The following is a 16,542-nucleotide window of genomic DNA, read 5'->3' as shown; positions in this document are numbered from 1 at the left end:
TGACATGATGCACAAATACATTTTGCCGTGTTAATCACCAAAAGCACACATTCAAACAAAGTTCTGGTCGGTGATGAAAATTTTGAATGACAGAACTCATTCTGTGTATTATAATCTCCTTTTACTTGCTAGAAGTGACTGAAATAAAGGGTTCCCTTGTAGAGGTGGTAAAAGTATAGAATTTTGTTCTTAAGTAGAAATACTACTGCTAAAAAAAAAAAACTCCAGTAAAAACTGAATTACTGATTCAACTTCTTTACTCAAGTAAAATTTAAAAAACAAACAAACAAACAAACAAACAAACAAACAAATACAGGCTCTGAAATGTACTCAAAGTATGAAAGTAAAAATAGCTCTTTGGAGGATTTTTCTCTTACCTAGATTGTTTTTCTAAACAGGAAAATGTGTGCAGTCGGGGGTTAATGTGAGATTCAGTAGGTTGGAGAACCCTAAAATTGGTTGCAATACCTCAGTGTGTGGAAAACAATCATAACTCACAATTGGCATGTCTGCTGTGGCAGACGGAGAGGAGTGGAGAAAGATTGGACCCGAATGCAGTCACTGATAACGGACTTGAATTGAGAGTAAGCCTTTATTACGGCAGAGCAGAATACAAACAAAAGCAAAGGGTGGCAATGAGTAAGCTAGCAAAACCTAAACTGGGAGAAACCTAAAAAAAAAAAAAATAATAATAATAATAATAATAATAATAATAATGACACTAAAGTCCTGCAACATGGGAAATGCAGTTTGCAGACAATCCAGCAACAAACAGGACGACAAAGGGCTTAAATACACAGAGGGATAATGAGGGAATGAGACAGAGGAGGAGGAGAAATCACACACAACGAGACCGGGGAAATAAAACTGAAAACACTAACATAGCACACGAGACTGTAAAAGTCTCTGAGCAGTCGTTACCTTTGAATCTAACCTCTCTTCTTCCTCTCCTGTCCTGTCTTTCTTATCTTTCTCCATCTCTGAGTGAAGTTGGCTCTCTTTCTGTTCTCTCCCTGTGAAATACAGCAGCTGGACCTTTAGCTAGCAACACACTTTGAAACAAACTGCACACAAACACTTTGTGTGTTTGTGATGTTTGTTGAGCTGAGAGGAAAGTTGCATTGGAAATTAACTGACACTTAAAAACATGGTGGCTGTAGCTCAGGTGGCAGAGCAGGTCAGCCACTAATCAGAAAATCGGTGGTTCGATCCCAGGTTGCCTCCTGGCTGCATGCCAGGAGGGTAAGATACTAACCCCATGTTTGCCTACTGGTGGTGGTCAGAGGGCCCGGTGGCGCTAGTGTCCGGCAGCCTCGCCTCTGTCAGTGCGCCCCAGGGCAGCTGTGGCTACAACGTAGCTTGCCATTGCCTGTGTGTGAATGGGTGAATGACTGAATGTTGTGTGAAGCGCTTTGGGGTCCTTAGGGACTGAGTAAAGCGCTATACAAATGCAGGCCATTTAAAAAACAATCACTTTTAATCCCTGACTTTGACACGTGTCGTCTTTTTTTTTTTTTTTTTAATTTATCCACTGGTGATTAATAAACAAACAAAGGTCCGCAGTGACGAGATAATAACTCCCCCCCCCGAATGCATTACAGCCAAAGTAATGAGCTTGTTTTGAAAACGTAATAAGTAGAAAGTACAGATATTTGTTTGAAACTGTAGGGAGTAAAACTAAAAAGTAGTCAGAAAAATCAGTTTCCTTGACATCTGCCTTTGTCTGTTGTTCAGAATGCTGACATCTGTTTCCTGTTGGGTTAGGATGATAAAAACAATGTTTATGCTATTGTCACAAGTAAATGCTATAATGTCAAGTTCCATGTGTCTCTTACTGGCGACTGACAGCACACAGCATATGAGATGAAGGAGGGGTGGTGAATCCCACAGCTGGTGTGAGATCCAGTTCATCCTCTGTGATTCCAGGTGGAGGAGTGAAATGAAAGCGCTGAATGAGGGAGGTGAAGAAGAGGAAGAGCTCCATCTTAGCCAGACCTTCTCCGAGACACATCCTGCGACCTGCAAATGCAAAGAGTTTACAGTCATTTAAACGAATCATGTCTGCGCTAGTGAGAATTTTCTCAAAAAAGCCTGACAAAGTTGTCATACCTGCAGAAAAGGGCATGAAGGCATCTCTCCTGACAAATTGACCCTTTTTGTCCAGAAAATGTGAAGGGTTAAAAGTGTGTGGGCTCTCCCATTCACTCTCATCATACAGGACAGAGGTGAGAAGGGGAAACACAATAGTTCCCTGTGGGAAACAGAAGATTTCTCATGTAGATGTACATCTACAGAACTAGTTCAGGTTATCAGAAGTAAATCAAGATGTTAAAATATATTTAGGTACAGCAGCTGACCTTTTTGATAAAGTATCCCTTGAAGGTGACATCTTGGCTAGTTTGGTGAGGAACAGACATGGGGACAATATTCGCCAGTCTCTGAGTCTCGTGAATGACTGCATCAGTGTACGGCAGGTTTTTCCGGTCATCTACACAAACTTGTCGGCTTCCTACTACCCGGCTCAGCTCCTCGTGGACCTGCTCTGCAGAGACAAAATAAAGAAACAAATTTGTCCACATTAGTTTTAACAGATCTGCTAAAACGTGTAAAAATAAATAAATAAATAAAAAATCTAAAATTATACACAGAATGTTGTTATGGTGCACATTGTTTGCATATGAAATGCTGTGTATTTATTTACCACTGACTGGTAGTGGTGGTGGTTGTTTTGCCTTTTCCCTCTGATATCACCTGCTGACATGTCAGTAAACCCATAACTGAAGTCATTGGTCTTGTAGCCCAACAGGACACTGAACTCTATATACGTATTTATGTGTTATCACCTTATATAAATATCAACTATGTGTGTTGGAAAGGCTGTCGACTGTGTTCGAGAGCCCCCTTGTGGCGAGAGAGTTGAACTATTGAGAACATGGTCCAGAGCATGTAGGTTAAGCTAACACATAGCAAGAGGCACCTTGTAAACTGACTCAACAGTGGACGTCTAGGCATAGTGTGAGTTGTGTGCGTCTCTAAAGAACTGTGAGTAGACATCTTGATTGAATCCTTATTATAATCAGCATTCTGTATATGTTTTGTTTAGAGACCACACATATGGGCTCAAATTGTGGGCATAAATATTTTGTACTCTTAAATCAAATGTGTAGTTGTGAACTGAGTTTTGTAAGTGTGTAAGTGTGTGTGTAAAAAAGATTTGTGTTTGTAAAAAAATATTTACACAGTTACAAATTTGTTTGTTAAGGTCTGGTTACAACGGTGGCCCTGAGAAGCCAAACGGACTGCAACTTACACCAGCAATAAGAAAAACGTTGCAAAAGCACACAAAACACAACGGAAATAGGAAACAAGAAAACAAAAATAGGAAAAAAAAACAAAAAAAACCACACACACACACACAAGGGAAGTGTTTCTGGGGAGACAACCTGACGGACCAGTTGCAGGAACCGAAAAAATGGTGTGTTTTATCATGATTCATATAATACTGCTGACGTATTTTCAGACTAATAGTTAGGCTAACACACTTACCTCTCATCTTTTCTTTCCTCACAAAACCGATAGATCCTTCACTTCTTCTAAGTGTGTCCCAGCGCAATTCTTAGCATAATTTGGTTCCTGCAACTGGTCCGTCGGGTTATTGTCTCCCCAGAAACACTTCCCTTGTGCTTTTGGAAATCTGTTTTTTCCTATTTCCGTTGTCGTTTTTCCTATTTCCGTTATTTTTTGTGTGCTTTTGCAGCGTTTTTCTTGTTGCTGGTGTTTTCTTAAGTTGCAGTCCGTTTGGCCTCTCAAGCCCACCGTAGAGGTTACAGATACAAAGCAAAAACCTGCGTATTAAACTCTACACTTAAGTTCCCTGTCTATGTGTGACTTTCTTCTTATGAGTAGGAATTTTGTCCCAATTTTTCTGCCTTTCACCTGATTGGTCAATGTCGTGTCAATCATAAATTTAACAATCCAGTCAGAGAATAGATGGGTTTGGGGTGCTTTGCTGAGCTTCAGGTCCTGGAAGGGTAATGCAGTTTGAAGCTGGAGGATCTCTATATGAATATCCTAAGCTAGGTCCCTTAACTTTTGGCAGCTACTGAAAGGATAAAGTTGTGCTATACCAGAAATACCATTATTACTTTAGTATTGAGCCCATACACAGACCCCACCTACGAGTTGTACACCACCCCTGTAAGCCTGTGGTTGCATCACTGTGCTGTTGTGTTAAAGAATAACAGCAAATAAGGAATAACCTTATTTGTGCGTCCTGTGTGTTCTGACCGACACCCCAAGGTGAACACCATTGTTATTCAACCAACGCCTATACAGTCCTGGGTGAAACCCAAATTAACAGTGTGGTATTTCTTATCACCCACATTCTTTTGAGGTGAGACTTGCATGTCTTGTCCAGTTCCTTACCCTGTATGTGTGGGTATTTAGCCATTAACAGCAAACCCCATCTCAGTGTGGCTGCTGTGGTGTCAGTGCCAGCAGCAAACAGGTTGCTCACTGTGAATGTCAAGTTCTCCTCATTGTAGTGAGTATCCAAAACACAGGAGTCCTAAAAGAAATAACACTCACATTGCTTATTGCTATCAAACCTAAAGTGTAAATAATATTATCATAATTTAAAAAAAACAAAAAAAAACAACACACAGTCTTACTTCTTCTTTCTGTTTCCGAATCAGAAAACAGTCCACAAGCCCTCGGCACAGTCCAGGCTCCAGAGTCTCTTTCAGATGCTTAATTAAATTCTTTATATCTGTGACAGCCATCTCAACATTTTTTAACATCACCTGGCGATTTTTTATCCAACCGAACAGCCGAGGAAACATGTTAAAAAGCTGCAGGAGAAAAACAAAAAAACAAAAAAAACAACAACCTTAAAGCTTATTCCAAGTAAATACACTGAATTATTAGAAATAAAATTAAATACATTTTACTTTGTCATATGACACATGTTATAGTTTAAATATTAAAAAAAAAAAAGATTAAAGTCCACACATTATTATTACACATTGTTTCACCAAATCCTGGTTTTCATTTTTATGAAAGCAGCGATGACTTGACCTATTTTAAAATTCCCCTCACAGAAATAATTTAAATCAAAAATAAAAGTTACTGTTGCTGTGCATCTAAAGATATCTGATATTTTCAAGTAGCTTTACCATCTAATTTCTTAATGACTATCGGTGCATATCGTGTCATATATACATTTTATTGTATCTCATGATTAAGAATTACTGCCTTTGCATCAATGAGCATTAATAACAATAATAAAAATTAAAAAAAAAAAAAAACCTTAAACAAAGCTTATTCCAAGTAAATACACGTAATTATCAGAAATAAAATTAAATAAATTTTACTTTGTCATATGACACATGTTATAGTTTAAATATTAAAAAAAAAGATTAAAGTCCACACATTATTATTACACATTGTTTCACCAAATCCTGGTTTTCATTTTTATGAAAGCAGCGATGACTTGACCTATTTTAAAATTCCCCTCACAGAAATAATTTAAATCAAAAATAACAAAGTTACTGTTGCTGTGCATCTAAAGATATCTGATATTTTCAAGTAGCTTTACCATCTAATTTCTTAATGACTATCGGTGCATATCGTGTCATATATACATTTTATTGTATCTCATGATTAAGAATTACTGCCTTTGCATCAATGAGCATTAATAACAATAATAAAAAAATTTAAAAAAAAAAGATTGTGAAAAAGCAAATAGTCAGATTTCCAATGCACCACAGAGCCAGATTTGCTAATGGCAGCGCTACAGCTTTGGCTCTAGCCTGTGTTTCTTCACTGAATGTTTAGAGCCTTGTTATTGTAGGGAGTTGTGTATGCCTTCCAGAGAGCCATATCGATGGGGACTTTAGCCCCTGGGATCCCTGTTCAGCCAGGCAGGTCACGAGGTGGAGGCCGGACAACAATCGGCAAAGTCAGATAAGACAGACATGAGATGGATCAGTTATCAGGCCATCCTGACCCCCCGAAAAGCCTTCAGTTGATCCAAAATGCTACAGCGAGAGTATTGACTGCAAGCATATTTCTCCCATATTCGCTTGTCTTCACTGGCTTCCTGTTAAATCCAAAGTTGAATTTAAAATCCTTTCACTTACAAAGTCTTGAACAATCAGGCCCAGTCTAATCTTATAGACCTCATAGGACCACATAGCACTGCTGGTTTACTTGTGGGACCTAGAGTATTCAAAAGTAGAATGGGAGCCTAAGATACGAAGCACGTAGTAAACATCAGGTCATGAGGCCTGTTTGTTGTTGCTAATTTAATTTAATTTATAAGATTTTAGTCTCACAGAATTTTCTACTTCCATATATGAATGTATGTGATCGTGGCCAACTTCACCAACTCATCGAATCTGTCAAAAAGCCAACCTGGACTGATGCAGAACCTGAGACACATATGGTTTGATTGGCTCGCTTCACCATGTTCTTGAATACAGGGTCACCGTAGTCAAATCTGCTTCCGAACACAATAGAGGAGATAATGTTGGCTGTTGCATAATTTATTGGAAGAGCTGTATCAAAAGCATTTCCTGTAAAATTGATACACAAGAAAAAAAAAATCTAAAATAAATAAATCCATACATGGGCTAACAGACATGCACAATATAACATTCAGAGGTGTGCTAATTAAAAAAAAAAATCATTTAAATTGCAGTTCATGGTTCGTGTACTTTTGCCATACCTTTATGATCTTCAATCACTTGAATCAGATAGCCACACTCCTCCAGGATTTTATCCTGAGTAAGTCTTTTGCCCATCCCAAAGTCTTTGAGGGTGGCGAGGGCAAAACGTCTCAGCTCTTTCCACGATTCTCCATTTGCAAACAAAATTCCTACAAAACATAAAATCCTTTATTTTAAAAACTCAATTAACTGATTTTTATGATATGGAAATAGAAACATGCTGACAAGGCTTAAACCACCAGTAAGGAAGGGCTGAAAACAATGAGTATTTTTAAAATTTTTAACTTTTGAAGTAGTTTTTGTTTTTGAATATATCACATTTTGTACCCCCCAAAAAGTCAGTTCTGTTCATCTGGATGTAGTGTTTTTACTAAATTACAGTACATTTGCATTTGTCTTTTTTTCCCCTAAATAGTTTAAAATTGTACATGTGACTCTATTGTATTGAAATTAGCACCGCTGACTAAAAATGTCAGATTCATGAACATTGGTCAATGAACATTATTTATAAAGCTGGGGAATCTTGCAGTCAGCTGAGACTGTAGAAGTCACTTGGATGAGTGACAAAACGTTTATCCCACAGAAAACGCTGTCGAGATGAACAGGATCAACTTTTTGGGATTTCCTTACCTGGACGATTGAAGCAATTTCATAATAAAAGTGCTGTATTGCATAGTTTACTACACAAACAGGGTCACATCCTCACGGAAGACATTCAACATTAAAGGAATATGTAGCACTAAACTTATATAAACTTTTTTTTTTTAATTCTGGATGGAGAGGAAACCTGTATTTCATGAAGTCATGTGAGTCACAGCAGCTATAAGTGCTGTTGGTTATTTCTGAGAAGCCAGGTATCATATGTTGACCGGACTATTTGTGATAGTAAAATGAAACAGAATAAATGGTATTATGAAAGAATTTCATACCATGACCTCTGTTCAGGTCCTTAAATATCGGGGAGACGTTGCGCTCTCCAAACTCCACTGCATAGTTAACCAGTGCCTCTCTGACTGCTTCGTACCCAGCCAAGACCACAACCTTGTTGGTTCCTAAATAAACTGTAAATACTGACCCATATGTCTTTGAAAGCTGGAAGAATAAAAATTAAGCAAAAGACAACTGAAATAGCATTAAATACATTGCAATCTTTCATTAAAGCTGCTCCTTTTGAACGAGAAGACAGCCTGATTTACCTCATGCAGAGTTTTGTAGGGTCTCTTAAGGTCAATTTGCAACAGGTTGCCTAGCAGAGGCAGAGGTCTCGGTCCTGGGGGTTCCTTCCCTCTTTCCTTAGAAATGTAATTGACAGATAGGAGATAAAGAACAAGCAAGAGAACAGCAGCAGCCAGCACGGTGGTGGAACTGGAAAAGTTAAAATCTACAAAAAGTGCCATCTCCGTCTGGTGTCAGTGGTTTTTCTCTGTGTTACTTATGTGAAAACTGCTAGAGCTTCCTTGTAGGGACTCCCATGATAGGTTTAGCATCCATGTTCCCGCCCCTGAGATGCATATCTCATCTGTGCATTAGGTAACTCCCCCAGTGATTTAATTACAGGAACTTGTTTTGCCAGAGCAAGTGAGAGGTCTGTTAGGCGCCACCTCTGTCCCCTGGGGCTCCACCTTGTTTATGCTCATGGTGGCTTTTGGAACATTTTAACACAGTTATCTGATTTAAAAAAATATATCGCTTGCTGTGTGATACAGCTCATCCTTCCTTTGGGATTAATAAAGTATGCTGATTCTGATCTAAGTTTGGGGAGTGGAATTCTAATATTTAATTAGTTTGTCGCATAACAATAAGTAAGTAGCAGATACATCCAAACAGTTCATGGGTGGCAGCTTGTTAATGAGGCTCATACAAATATGGTCACTAAAGGCTCCAGAAGACTAACCTGGTGGAGGTCAAAATGCTTACTTGGAAACTAAAGAAGGACCTTACAGTGGTCTCCATTATCCAAATTATGTTGCATATATATATATTCATTCCCCTATGAGGATTGTCACGTGACTCTCCAAACAGGCTGCTGGACATCAGGATGTGCAAACATTAAATTATAAATGTAGCAGGGAAGGAGTATTTCCAGGATTTCTGAAATGGGATGGAACAGGGTGAGCAAGAATGAGAATACGTAATCGGAAATAAAATCAACACAGAAAACAATAGGCATCATTTTCAGGCTCATGTGTAGCCCTGTGGTCTTTAATAATTTTAATTAGTTATATATTGTTGGGTAGTCTGAGTTATAACAATGCAATTAATCTAAAAAGAATAAAAAATAAATAAAAACTTCAAAATAAATGGAACAAAGAGCAAAACATAGTAGCGTAAAAGCTTGAAGTAGCATAAGATTTAAAAAAAAAAAAAAAAAAGAAAATACTTAAAGTACTTCATGAATACTCGATTACATTCCTACTGGTCTGTCGCTGCTCTCCTCCAGTGGTGTTGGGCATCGTAAAACACTCGAACACCTGGTGCTATCCACTCTCTCACTCTAGCCTACCTCAGTTCTCCTGCTTCTCTGTGCAGGTATGCCATGATGTCCAGCTTTAGGTTGGCTTAGATTTACATAAACCCATTTCTAACATACATTTGTTTTGTGTGCATTTTGTTTTGGGGTTTTTTGTGGGGCCTAAAGGGAGAGTTAGCTTTCTGGGGATGATGTGGTTGCCCATCCTTGTCTGTCACAGTGTGGTTAATCCAGGAAGAGGTCAACAACAAAATAAACTCAAAACCCTTCACCACTTACCTCTGGTGGCAAAACCATTCAGGACAAATGCTGAACAAACTGAAATATAAAAACAGGATCCCACACTGGGCTTTGCATCCTTTTGCATAGAGCATTATTTAATTTAAAAAGAGTAGCGATACATTTAGAGTTGACAAAGTCAGTCCCATGGCATGGTACAGTACAGTACACAATTACAATGATGTAAATTCCCTTTTTAAATTTGATACACCACATTTCAGCGTTAAACATTCTTCAATATCAGCAGCACAAACCTTTTAAATGTTTATCATTTTTCTACTTGTCTAACAATGCTGTTATTTCAAGTCACACACATAATGAAAGAGGATTTGTGCAAATACACAGAAATTATAATGTAAAAACCTTTGAAAACCTCTAAGCAACACATCTGTGGGGTTTTTAGGAATATCAGTTTCTTGTTTAGCATAAAGAAAGCACTGCGGATATATCAAGCTGTTAATACAGCTGTCAGAGAGCTTTTTGTGTGTAAGACGGTATACATTCATTTCATTTCTCGGAAGTGTTTCTTTGAGGACAGCAATGTCAAGTAAAGGACTCGGTGTGGTTATCCCAGATTGCAACAGCAGGATACTGAGTAAGAATTCGTTTTTGGAGACATTAAAAGTCTTCAATCTGTTTTGCAGACTCTGGGATGAATCCAGGAAGTGGGCTCCCATTTTATCTGTCGCTGTCTTTACACATGCACAGGTGCAGCATGTGAATTGCACAGCTGATGGAAAAAAAACAATAAAAGGTCATTGCAGTCTCGGTGTTCTAGGCCAATTTTAATTGAAAGACTTTGAGTTTCACCAGAACAATGGCACGAGTAAAATCTCCAGCGTCACTTTGTGGGTTTTTTCTTTTTTTATAAACAGCTTCGACGTAAGCACTGAAGCTGATATCCACATAGTAACACACTGTTCCTGTACTTTTGTTGGGCAGAAAACTGAATAGTTACCTAACAGGAGCTGAAAATTGAGATGTAGTAAATGCTCTAAGAAGAGACTAAATGTACCCTGTGGATTAATCCTCAGTCTGGACGGCCTTCTATTGTTCACTAGCAGCTCTCTGCTCTCCCAGTTTCGTGCATTTTGCAAGTCCTATTTTAGGCATGCATCCATTAATGATTCCAAAACAGGCTTTAAATGAGTAAATGGTTTTAGTACCATGAACACATCGCATTATGTACATCTGGCAACAACATTAAGAGGCTCTTAAGGAAAAAAACAAAAACAGTCCTTCTTCATAAGGGCGACATAAAGAAACAGGAACCCTCATTTGTTAGATAGGGCTCAAAGGTGTGCGACAGTTACACAATAAAATCAACTGGAGTGGTCCGTTCTCTTGCAATGATTGACAGTCACCGAAATAAATTTATTGGAAGAGCTGTATCAAAAGCATTTCCTGTAAAATTGATACACAAGAAAAAAAAATCTAAAATAAATAAATCCATACATGGGCTAACAGACATGCACAATATAACATTCAGAGGTGTGCTAATTTAAAAAAAAATCATTTAAATTGCAGTTCATGGTTCGTGTACTTTTGCCATACCTTTATGATCTTCAATCACTTGAATCAGATAGCCACACTCCTCCAGGATTTTACCCTGAGTAAGTCTTTTGCCCATCCCAAAGTCTTTGAGGGTGGCGAGGGCAAAACGTCTCAGCTCTTTCCACGATTCTCCATTTGCAAACAAAATTCCTACAAAACATAAGGTATAATGCATGTCTGCTCCAGCCTAGCAGCCAGAGCCTGACATTCATCAGTTCAGCAGAGGCACAAATGAACAATCAGGCTTGTAGCGCAGACCTTTGTCTGTTTCAGCAGTAGTCTCTGTGACAGAGTTCTCAATTTTGCATTCATGCCTTAACTCAAATAAAGAACTGACAGTATGTGTTTCATGTAATTTTGTATTTCAGTGTGTACTTCTCGGGCTCCACAGCTGAGGTCCTACTTTATCATATTTATCATTTCAAAGTTTGTTTGTTTTTTCCTGTGTTAATTCTCTTTCACATCACCAATCGGGTAAGAGGTCAGATGACTGCTGTCGTTATCAACTCGATATGTCAGTCCAGGATTTCCCAATCATGTGCTGATTATTTCAAACATGGATAAGTCTGAAGGCAGCAGAGTGACGACTTTTACAAAGCAAGAAAAAAAGATAATTACAAAATAAATATAAAGCATCAAACCACCTCAACCAACCACTGATTCTGAGTTGGATAAGCAAGGGAAAGTGACTTTAGCTGGTAATATAACATGCTAATGTGTGTTAAATGTAAAATCCACAAAGTAAAACATTGATAAAGGGATTTGCTGTTGAGCGATCTGTCAGGTCAGTGAGAGTGAAGGGGGCTGTTGCTCAATCTGATCTTAACCAAGCAAAACAGCAAAGATCAGAGCAAAAAAATAAAATAAAATCAGCATTTCTTCAAAAAGAAAATCATCTGTTTTTAAGGTTTTCAACCGTAATTCTACGGGTCTTTAATTTTTTATTTCAGAGTCATTTTATCACTTTTGATCTGACGTTTCCATCTGTGTCATTGGTGAAATGTTATTATAAAGCCAACTATCAACTGAACTCAAAGTACAACACAATGTTGTCACAAACAGCAGAACTTACTCTCATGGCAGACATCGAGAACAAAGGAATATGCACCACTAAACCTTTAAAATATTATTTTGAAATATTATTTTTCTGATTGAAAAGAAACCTGGACTTCAAGATATTGGTCAGCTGTTGCAAAACATGAGGAAACATGCTGTTAATTGTGTAGCCTGTTTCGATCATGTTTTCTTATATCTCTAGTGATCACAAATAACAAAACCCTGGGCTAACACAGATTTATGAACATGAAATTAAACTTAATAAACCACAATATAAAGAATCATACCATGACCTCGGTTTATATCATTAAGTATCGGGGAGATGTTGCGCTCTCCAAACTCCTCTGCATAGTTGACCAGTGCCTCTCTGACTGTCTCATATCCAGCCAGGACCACGACTTTGTTGGTTCCAAAGTAAAGAGTAAATACAGAGCCATATTCCTTTGAAAGCTGGAAGAATCATTCAAAATAATAATAATTAAATAGCATGTTACGTTCCCCTAACATTTCACAGGAGACCCTGCTAGGGCCATAACATAGCATTAGGTATTGTAATATGTTTAAACTGGCTTCTTTTGATTCAGATCTTGAGAAGAGTTACCTTACCTCACACAGAGTTTTGTGGGGTCTGTTAAGATCTAATTGCAACAGGTTACCAAGCAGGGGCAGAGGTCTCGGTCCTGGGGGTTCATTTCCTTTTTCCTTAGAGATGAAAATGATAGAAACAAGATAAAGTACAAGCAGGAAAACAACGGCTGCCAGCATTGTGGTGGGACTGAACAAAATGAAAAAGATAAAATCCTCAAAATGTTCCATTTGCTCTGATGTTGATGGTTCTCCTCTGTGCTGTCCTTGCAGGTAACACACTTTTCTTTGTGCCAGACTGCAGGGTGGGGGGGTTGACTGGCTTTGCAAAAAGTAAACACTGCATGGAAAACAGTTAACTCACTCGACGCCATTTACTAAAATCAGGCTGTTTTCCAATGGCTGATAAAAAGGCCAGGAAGGCTACCAGACACTCTGATGTCAATAAACAACTCTCCAAAATCACCTGGGTTATCAGGTATACTCTTAAGTATTTGCTAAACAAATAATTTGCACTATTGAAATGGGCATGTTACGGATTCAAATATTGGGGATGGATACAAGAGGAAAAACCAAAATAACAACACTGGTCGGGCCGGGTCAAGTCAAACGATGATTTTAATGATCACACGCGTGGGAGATGGACACCGTACGCAGACAGCATCAGATCTCAAAATGGTGGAGCATTGATCAAACTCTTATAGCCTCTAGTGGCCCCCACCTAATCATAAAAGCCTAAAAATTCACATTCTTTCTCTCACACGGCGCCTAAGCTACGACCTTGGCTCCCTGTTTATCTGCTCCTGCTGAGATGGGGCAGAAAACTCCAGTATGTTCTGTTCTCTTCTAATCAGACAAATAAGGCGATGACTTTCTGCGAACAGTATTTCTTATAACTCAGCAGTATAATGCATCATAAAACAATATCATTCATTCACAATAAATCAGCAGTCTATGCAAATCAGTTTAACAAATGTAATAGTTATCACCTTCTTCTAATTCAGGAGAATAATGCAAACTAAAACTACATAATAATTCACAATCTTTAATTAAGGGTCTAATATGGCATAAAATAATATTATAATCCCACAGGCACATTTTAAGGCAAGTATAAGTAAAGTAGCCAAAATAAAAAAGTTAAGAGAAGTCGATCCACGGATTAGGCCCTGGAAACCGTTTCCTTCACTGTAGATTATTGGAAATGATAACACATTTAATAAATTACAGTCTAAGCAAAGAGTTACATAAAGCAGGAATGTATGTCAGAGTTATGAAAGCAAGACCCAAATGCAAGACTTCCTGTAGAGTACAATGTGTTTATTTACAGGGAATAAAATGACAACAAGTGCAACAATCTTCCGCGTGTGTTTCTCTCTTCGTGTGCTCGCTCCCGTGCATGACTTCTCCAGTGTTCGTGGTGGTTGTCCTTTTCCTTTCAGTAACTATGAACAACATGCTCCACTTCCTCCACTCGTTTCCGCAACACTTTGGATATAAACACACTGCCGTTAATACACGCAATCCCCTCCACTCGAAACACTATCACAAAGTAGCTGGGAACTGAATGATTTCTCACAACGATCCAGCATCGAGTGAAGCTCAGCTCGTCTGTTAAGTAGCTCTTCAGATTAGGCTGATCAGTAACAGGTGAGTTTCATTCACTTTCAGGTGTGGCTGGCTTAACGGCAGGAAACTCTGCGGGCCTGACGTCTCCAGAAACCCCGGACACCGCTGTACACACACACACCCATCAACTCACAAGTGAAAATGAGGGACGGTGAGTGTTGTGTTGGGCTCTTGAATAAAACTCCCGCTCAAGCGATAACGTGGAGCAACAACAATCTTTCTTTAATACAGCTTACTGTCGTGCTGTTTTACATTAGTGATGTTCGATTCGTGAACGAATCGTTCAATACTCGAGAATCACTTTACTGACTCGTGAATCATGATTCACAAGCCCAACTGACTCACTGACTCATCCCTGTTGCTGTTAGCAAACTAATTCCATTAGTAGAAATATATCTAGCTTATAATTAAAATTGTGGGGGGGGAGAAACAACAGCCAGTTTCGTAACAAAAGCATTTCTGCTCTGAACTGGAAGAAAAAACCCTGAGTAGAAGCTCACATCAAGAAAATAGCTCCTCGGTTCAGAGTAGCATCGCGCTGCTAACATGCTAACAACACATTTGAGCTACTCACCCCCTCCCTCCTGTGCTGAATCAAAGAGCGAACGAACGAATCACTCACTCACTCACCCCCTCCCTCCTGTGCTGAATCAAAGAGCGAACGAACGAATCACTCACTCACCCCCTCCCTCCTGGCTCACAGCTTCTTCTTCTTCTTGGTTGGCAACCAATGTTAAGGCGCATCACCGCCCCCTGGCTCAGAACGCAGTGGACATTTAGATGAGAAAATATATATTTGACACACTTAAGGAAAATACTAATAAAATACAAATAAACAAAATAAATGTTTATTAAGCAATTTTGATAGGAAATTGCTTAATTTTAGAAATGTTTTTGCTCTTTTTTCTCTATAGAATAGTTGTTGTTGTTTTTTTTTAATCATTCATCTTAGCAGTGGGATTTACATGAAAAGGGAAACAAATTAAGTTTGAGTGAAAATGTAAAATTTTTGCACTCTCTGGTCAACTGACTCAGTGAATCAAATGACTCAAAAACCCGATTGTGACTCATTAACACTCGATTCAGTAAAAAGAATCAAATTTACCATCACTATTTTACATGCTACCAATTTCCTGTTTAGTGGGTAAGTACTGCCGCCTAGTGGCGCATGATGTACATCAATATAGATTACACCACAGTGAGCAAACACATTCATGGCCACGGCAGGTCGTCAGGCAGGGACGGCAGACCATGACAATATACTGAGCTGATTACTTTTTTTTTTTTTTTTAACACAAATTCAAATTCTTTTGGGCTTATCAACCCTAAATCTGAACCTTAATGGCTTGGACTGTGAGTGTTCATTATAGAGCTCAGTTTCCGCCACAACTTTGGTTGTTGCTCTAAAATAGCTGGCTAAGAAGATTTAAAGATTATATAAATAAGAGTACAATCTAAGAATACCTATATGATCTAAAGCTTGATCCAACATGCTGTATTTTTACATGCCTTTTGTAATATCTGCACTCTTTTGGTTAAAGTGTGTCTTCTGTATATTCATGATATGTTTAACCGCATGCAAAAACCACACTGAAAATCTAAAGACTTTAGTTTGTTGCAATTGAAAGAATAAACCTCTACCAAATTACTCTCTTAAAATAACAGTGAAAAACAAAAACAGTGACATGATGCACAAATACATTTTGCCGTGTTAATCACCAAAAGCACACATTCAAACAAAGTTCTGGTCGGTGATGAAAATTTTGAATGACAGAACTCATTCTGTGTATTATAATCTCCTTTTACTTGCTAGAAGTGACTGAAATAAAGGGTTCCCTTGTAGAGGTGGTAAAAGTATAGAATTTTGTTCTTAAGTAGAAATACTACTGCTAAAAAAAAAAAACTCCAGTAAAAACTGAATTACTGATTCAACTTCTTTACTCAAGTAAAATTTAAAAAACAAACAAACAAACAAACAAACAAACAAATACAGGCTCTGAAATGTACTCAAAGTATGAAAGTAAAAATAGCTCTTTGGAGGATTTTTCTCTTACCTAGATTGTTTTTCTAAACAGGAAAATGTGTGCAGTCGGGGGTTAATGTGAGATTCAGTAGGTTGGAGAACCCTAAAATTGGTTGCAATACCTCAGTGTGTGGAAAACAATCATAACTCACAATTGGCATGTCTGCTGTGGCAGACGGAGAGGAGTGGAGAAAGATTGGACCCGAATGCAGTCACTGATA

The 16,542-nt window shown here is 38.3% G+C and overlaps 1 protein-coding gene and 1 long non-coding RNA gene across 4 annotated transcripts; both read right to left on the bottom strand.

Annotated features, from left to right (window-relative positions):
• Window positions 1-338: 338 nt before the first annotated feature.
• LOC146711413 (cytochrome P450 2K1-like) lies at window positions 339-12,973 on the bottom strand. Of its 2 annotated transcripts, none has more exons than XM_085454260.1 (9): window positions 7,925-8,140; window positions 7,658-7,820; window positions 6,728-6,877; window positions 6,415-6,575; window positions 4,671-4,850; window positions 4,426-4,567; window positions 2,358-2,542; window positions 2,110-2,251; window positions 339-2,019 (listed from the first exon to the last, which is right to left on the bottom strand). In XM_085454260.1, exons 1-9 carry the CDS (start codon window positions 8,123-8,125, stop codon window positions 1,832-1,834), a joined length of 1,512 nt encoding a protein of 503 aa, XP_085310386.1. In that variant the 5' UTR covers window positions 8,126-8,140; the 3' UTR covers window positions 339-1,831. The 2 variants fall into 2 exon arrangements, with proteins under 2 accessions (XP_085310386.1, XP_085310387.1); XM_085454261.1 differs by lacking the exons at window positions 7,658-7,820; window positions 7,925-8,140 and adding exons at window positions 12,375-12,537; window positions 12,694-12,973 and having other exon boundaries at window positions 702-2,019.
• A 1,001-nt stretch (window positions 12,974-13,974) lies between these two features.
• LOC146711412 (uncharacterized) lies at window positions 13,975-15,206 on the bottom strand. 2 transcript variants are annotated; one of them, XR_014920160.1, is made up of 3 exons: window positions 14,981-15,206; window positions 14,249-14,403; window positions 13,975-14,157 (listed from the first exon to the last, which is right to left on the bottom strand). It is a non-coding gene; the product is annotated as an uncharacterized LOC146711412 (long non-coding RNA). The 2 variants fall into 2 exon arrangements; XR_014920159.1 differs by lacking the exon at window positions 14,981-15,206 and having other exon boundaries at window positions 14,249-14,792.
• Window positions 15,207-16,542: the final 1,336 nt, after the last annotated feature.

This window comes from Copadichromis virginalis, linkage group LG4 (genome assembly GCF_057382275.1).
Source record: "Copadichromis virginalis isolate Kocher_CV1m ecotype Utaka linkage group LG4, C_Virginalis_male_GT1.1, whole genome shotgun sequence".
NCBI classification, from domain to species: Eukaryota; Metazoa; Chordata; class Actinopteri; order Cichliformes; family Cichlidae; genus Copadichromis; species Copadichromis virginalis.
Note: the sequence above shows the minus strand (reverse complement) of the source record. Positions and strands in the feature narration are given on the sequence as shown.

What these genes read in the sequence shown, in the direction of transcription:
- LOC146711413 (XM_085454261.1), bottom strand. Translation starts at nt 12,903, where the DNA reads ATGGAACATTTTGAGGATTTTATCTTTTTCATTTTGTTCAGTCCCACC. An exon ending in TGATATAAACCGAGGTCATG is followed by an intron (nt 6,878 to 12,374) that starts GTATGATTCTTT and finishes TATGTTTTGTAG; the next exon opens with GAATTTTGTTTGCAAATGGA. An exon ending in AGGGATACTTTATCAAAAAG is followed by an intron (nt 2,252 to 2,357) that starts GTCAGCTGCTGT and finishes TGTTTCCCACAG; the next exon opens with GGAACTATTGTGTTTCCCCT.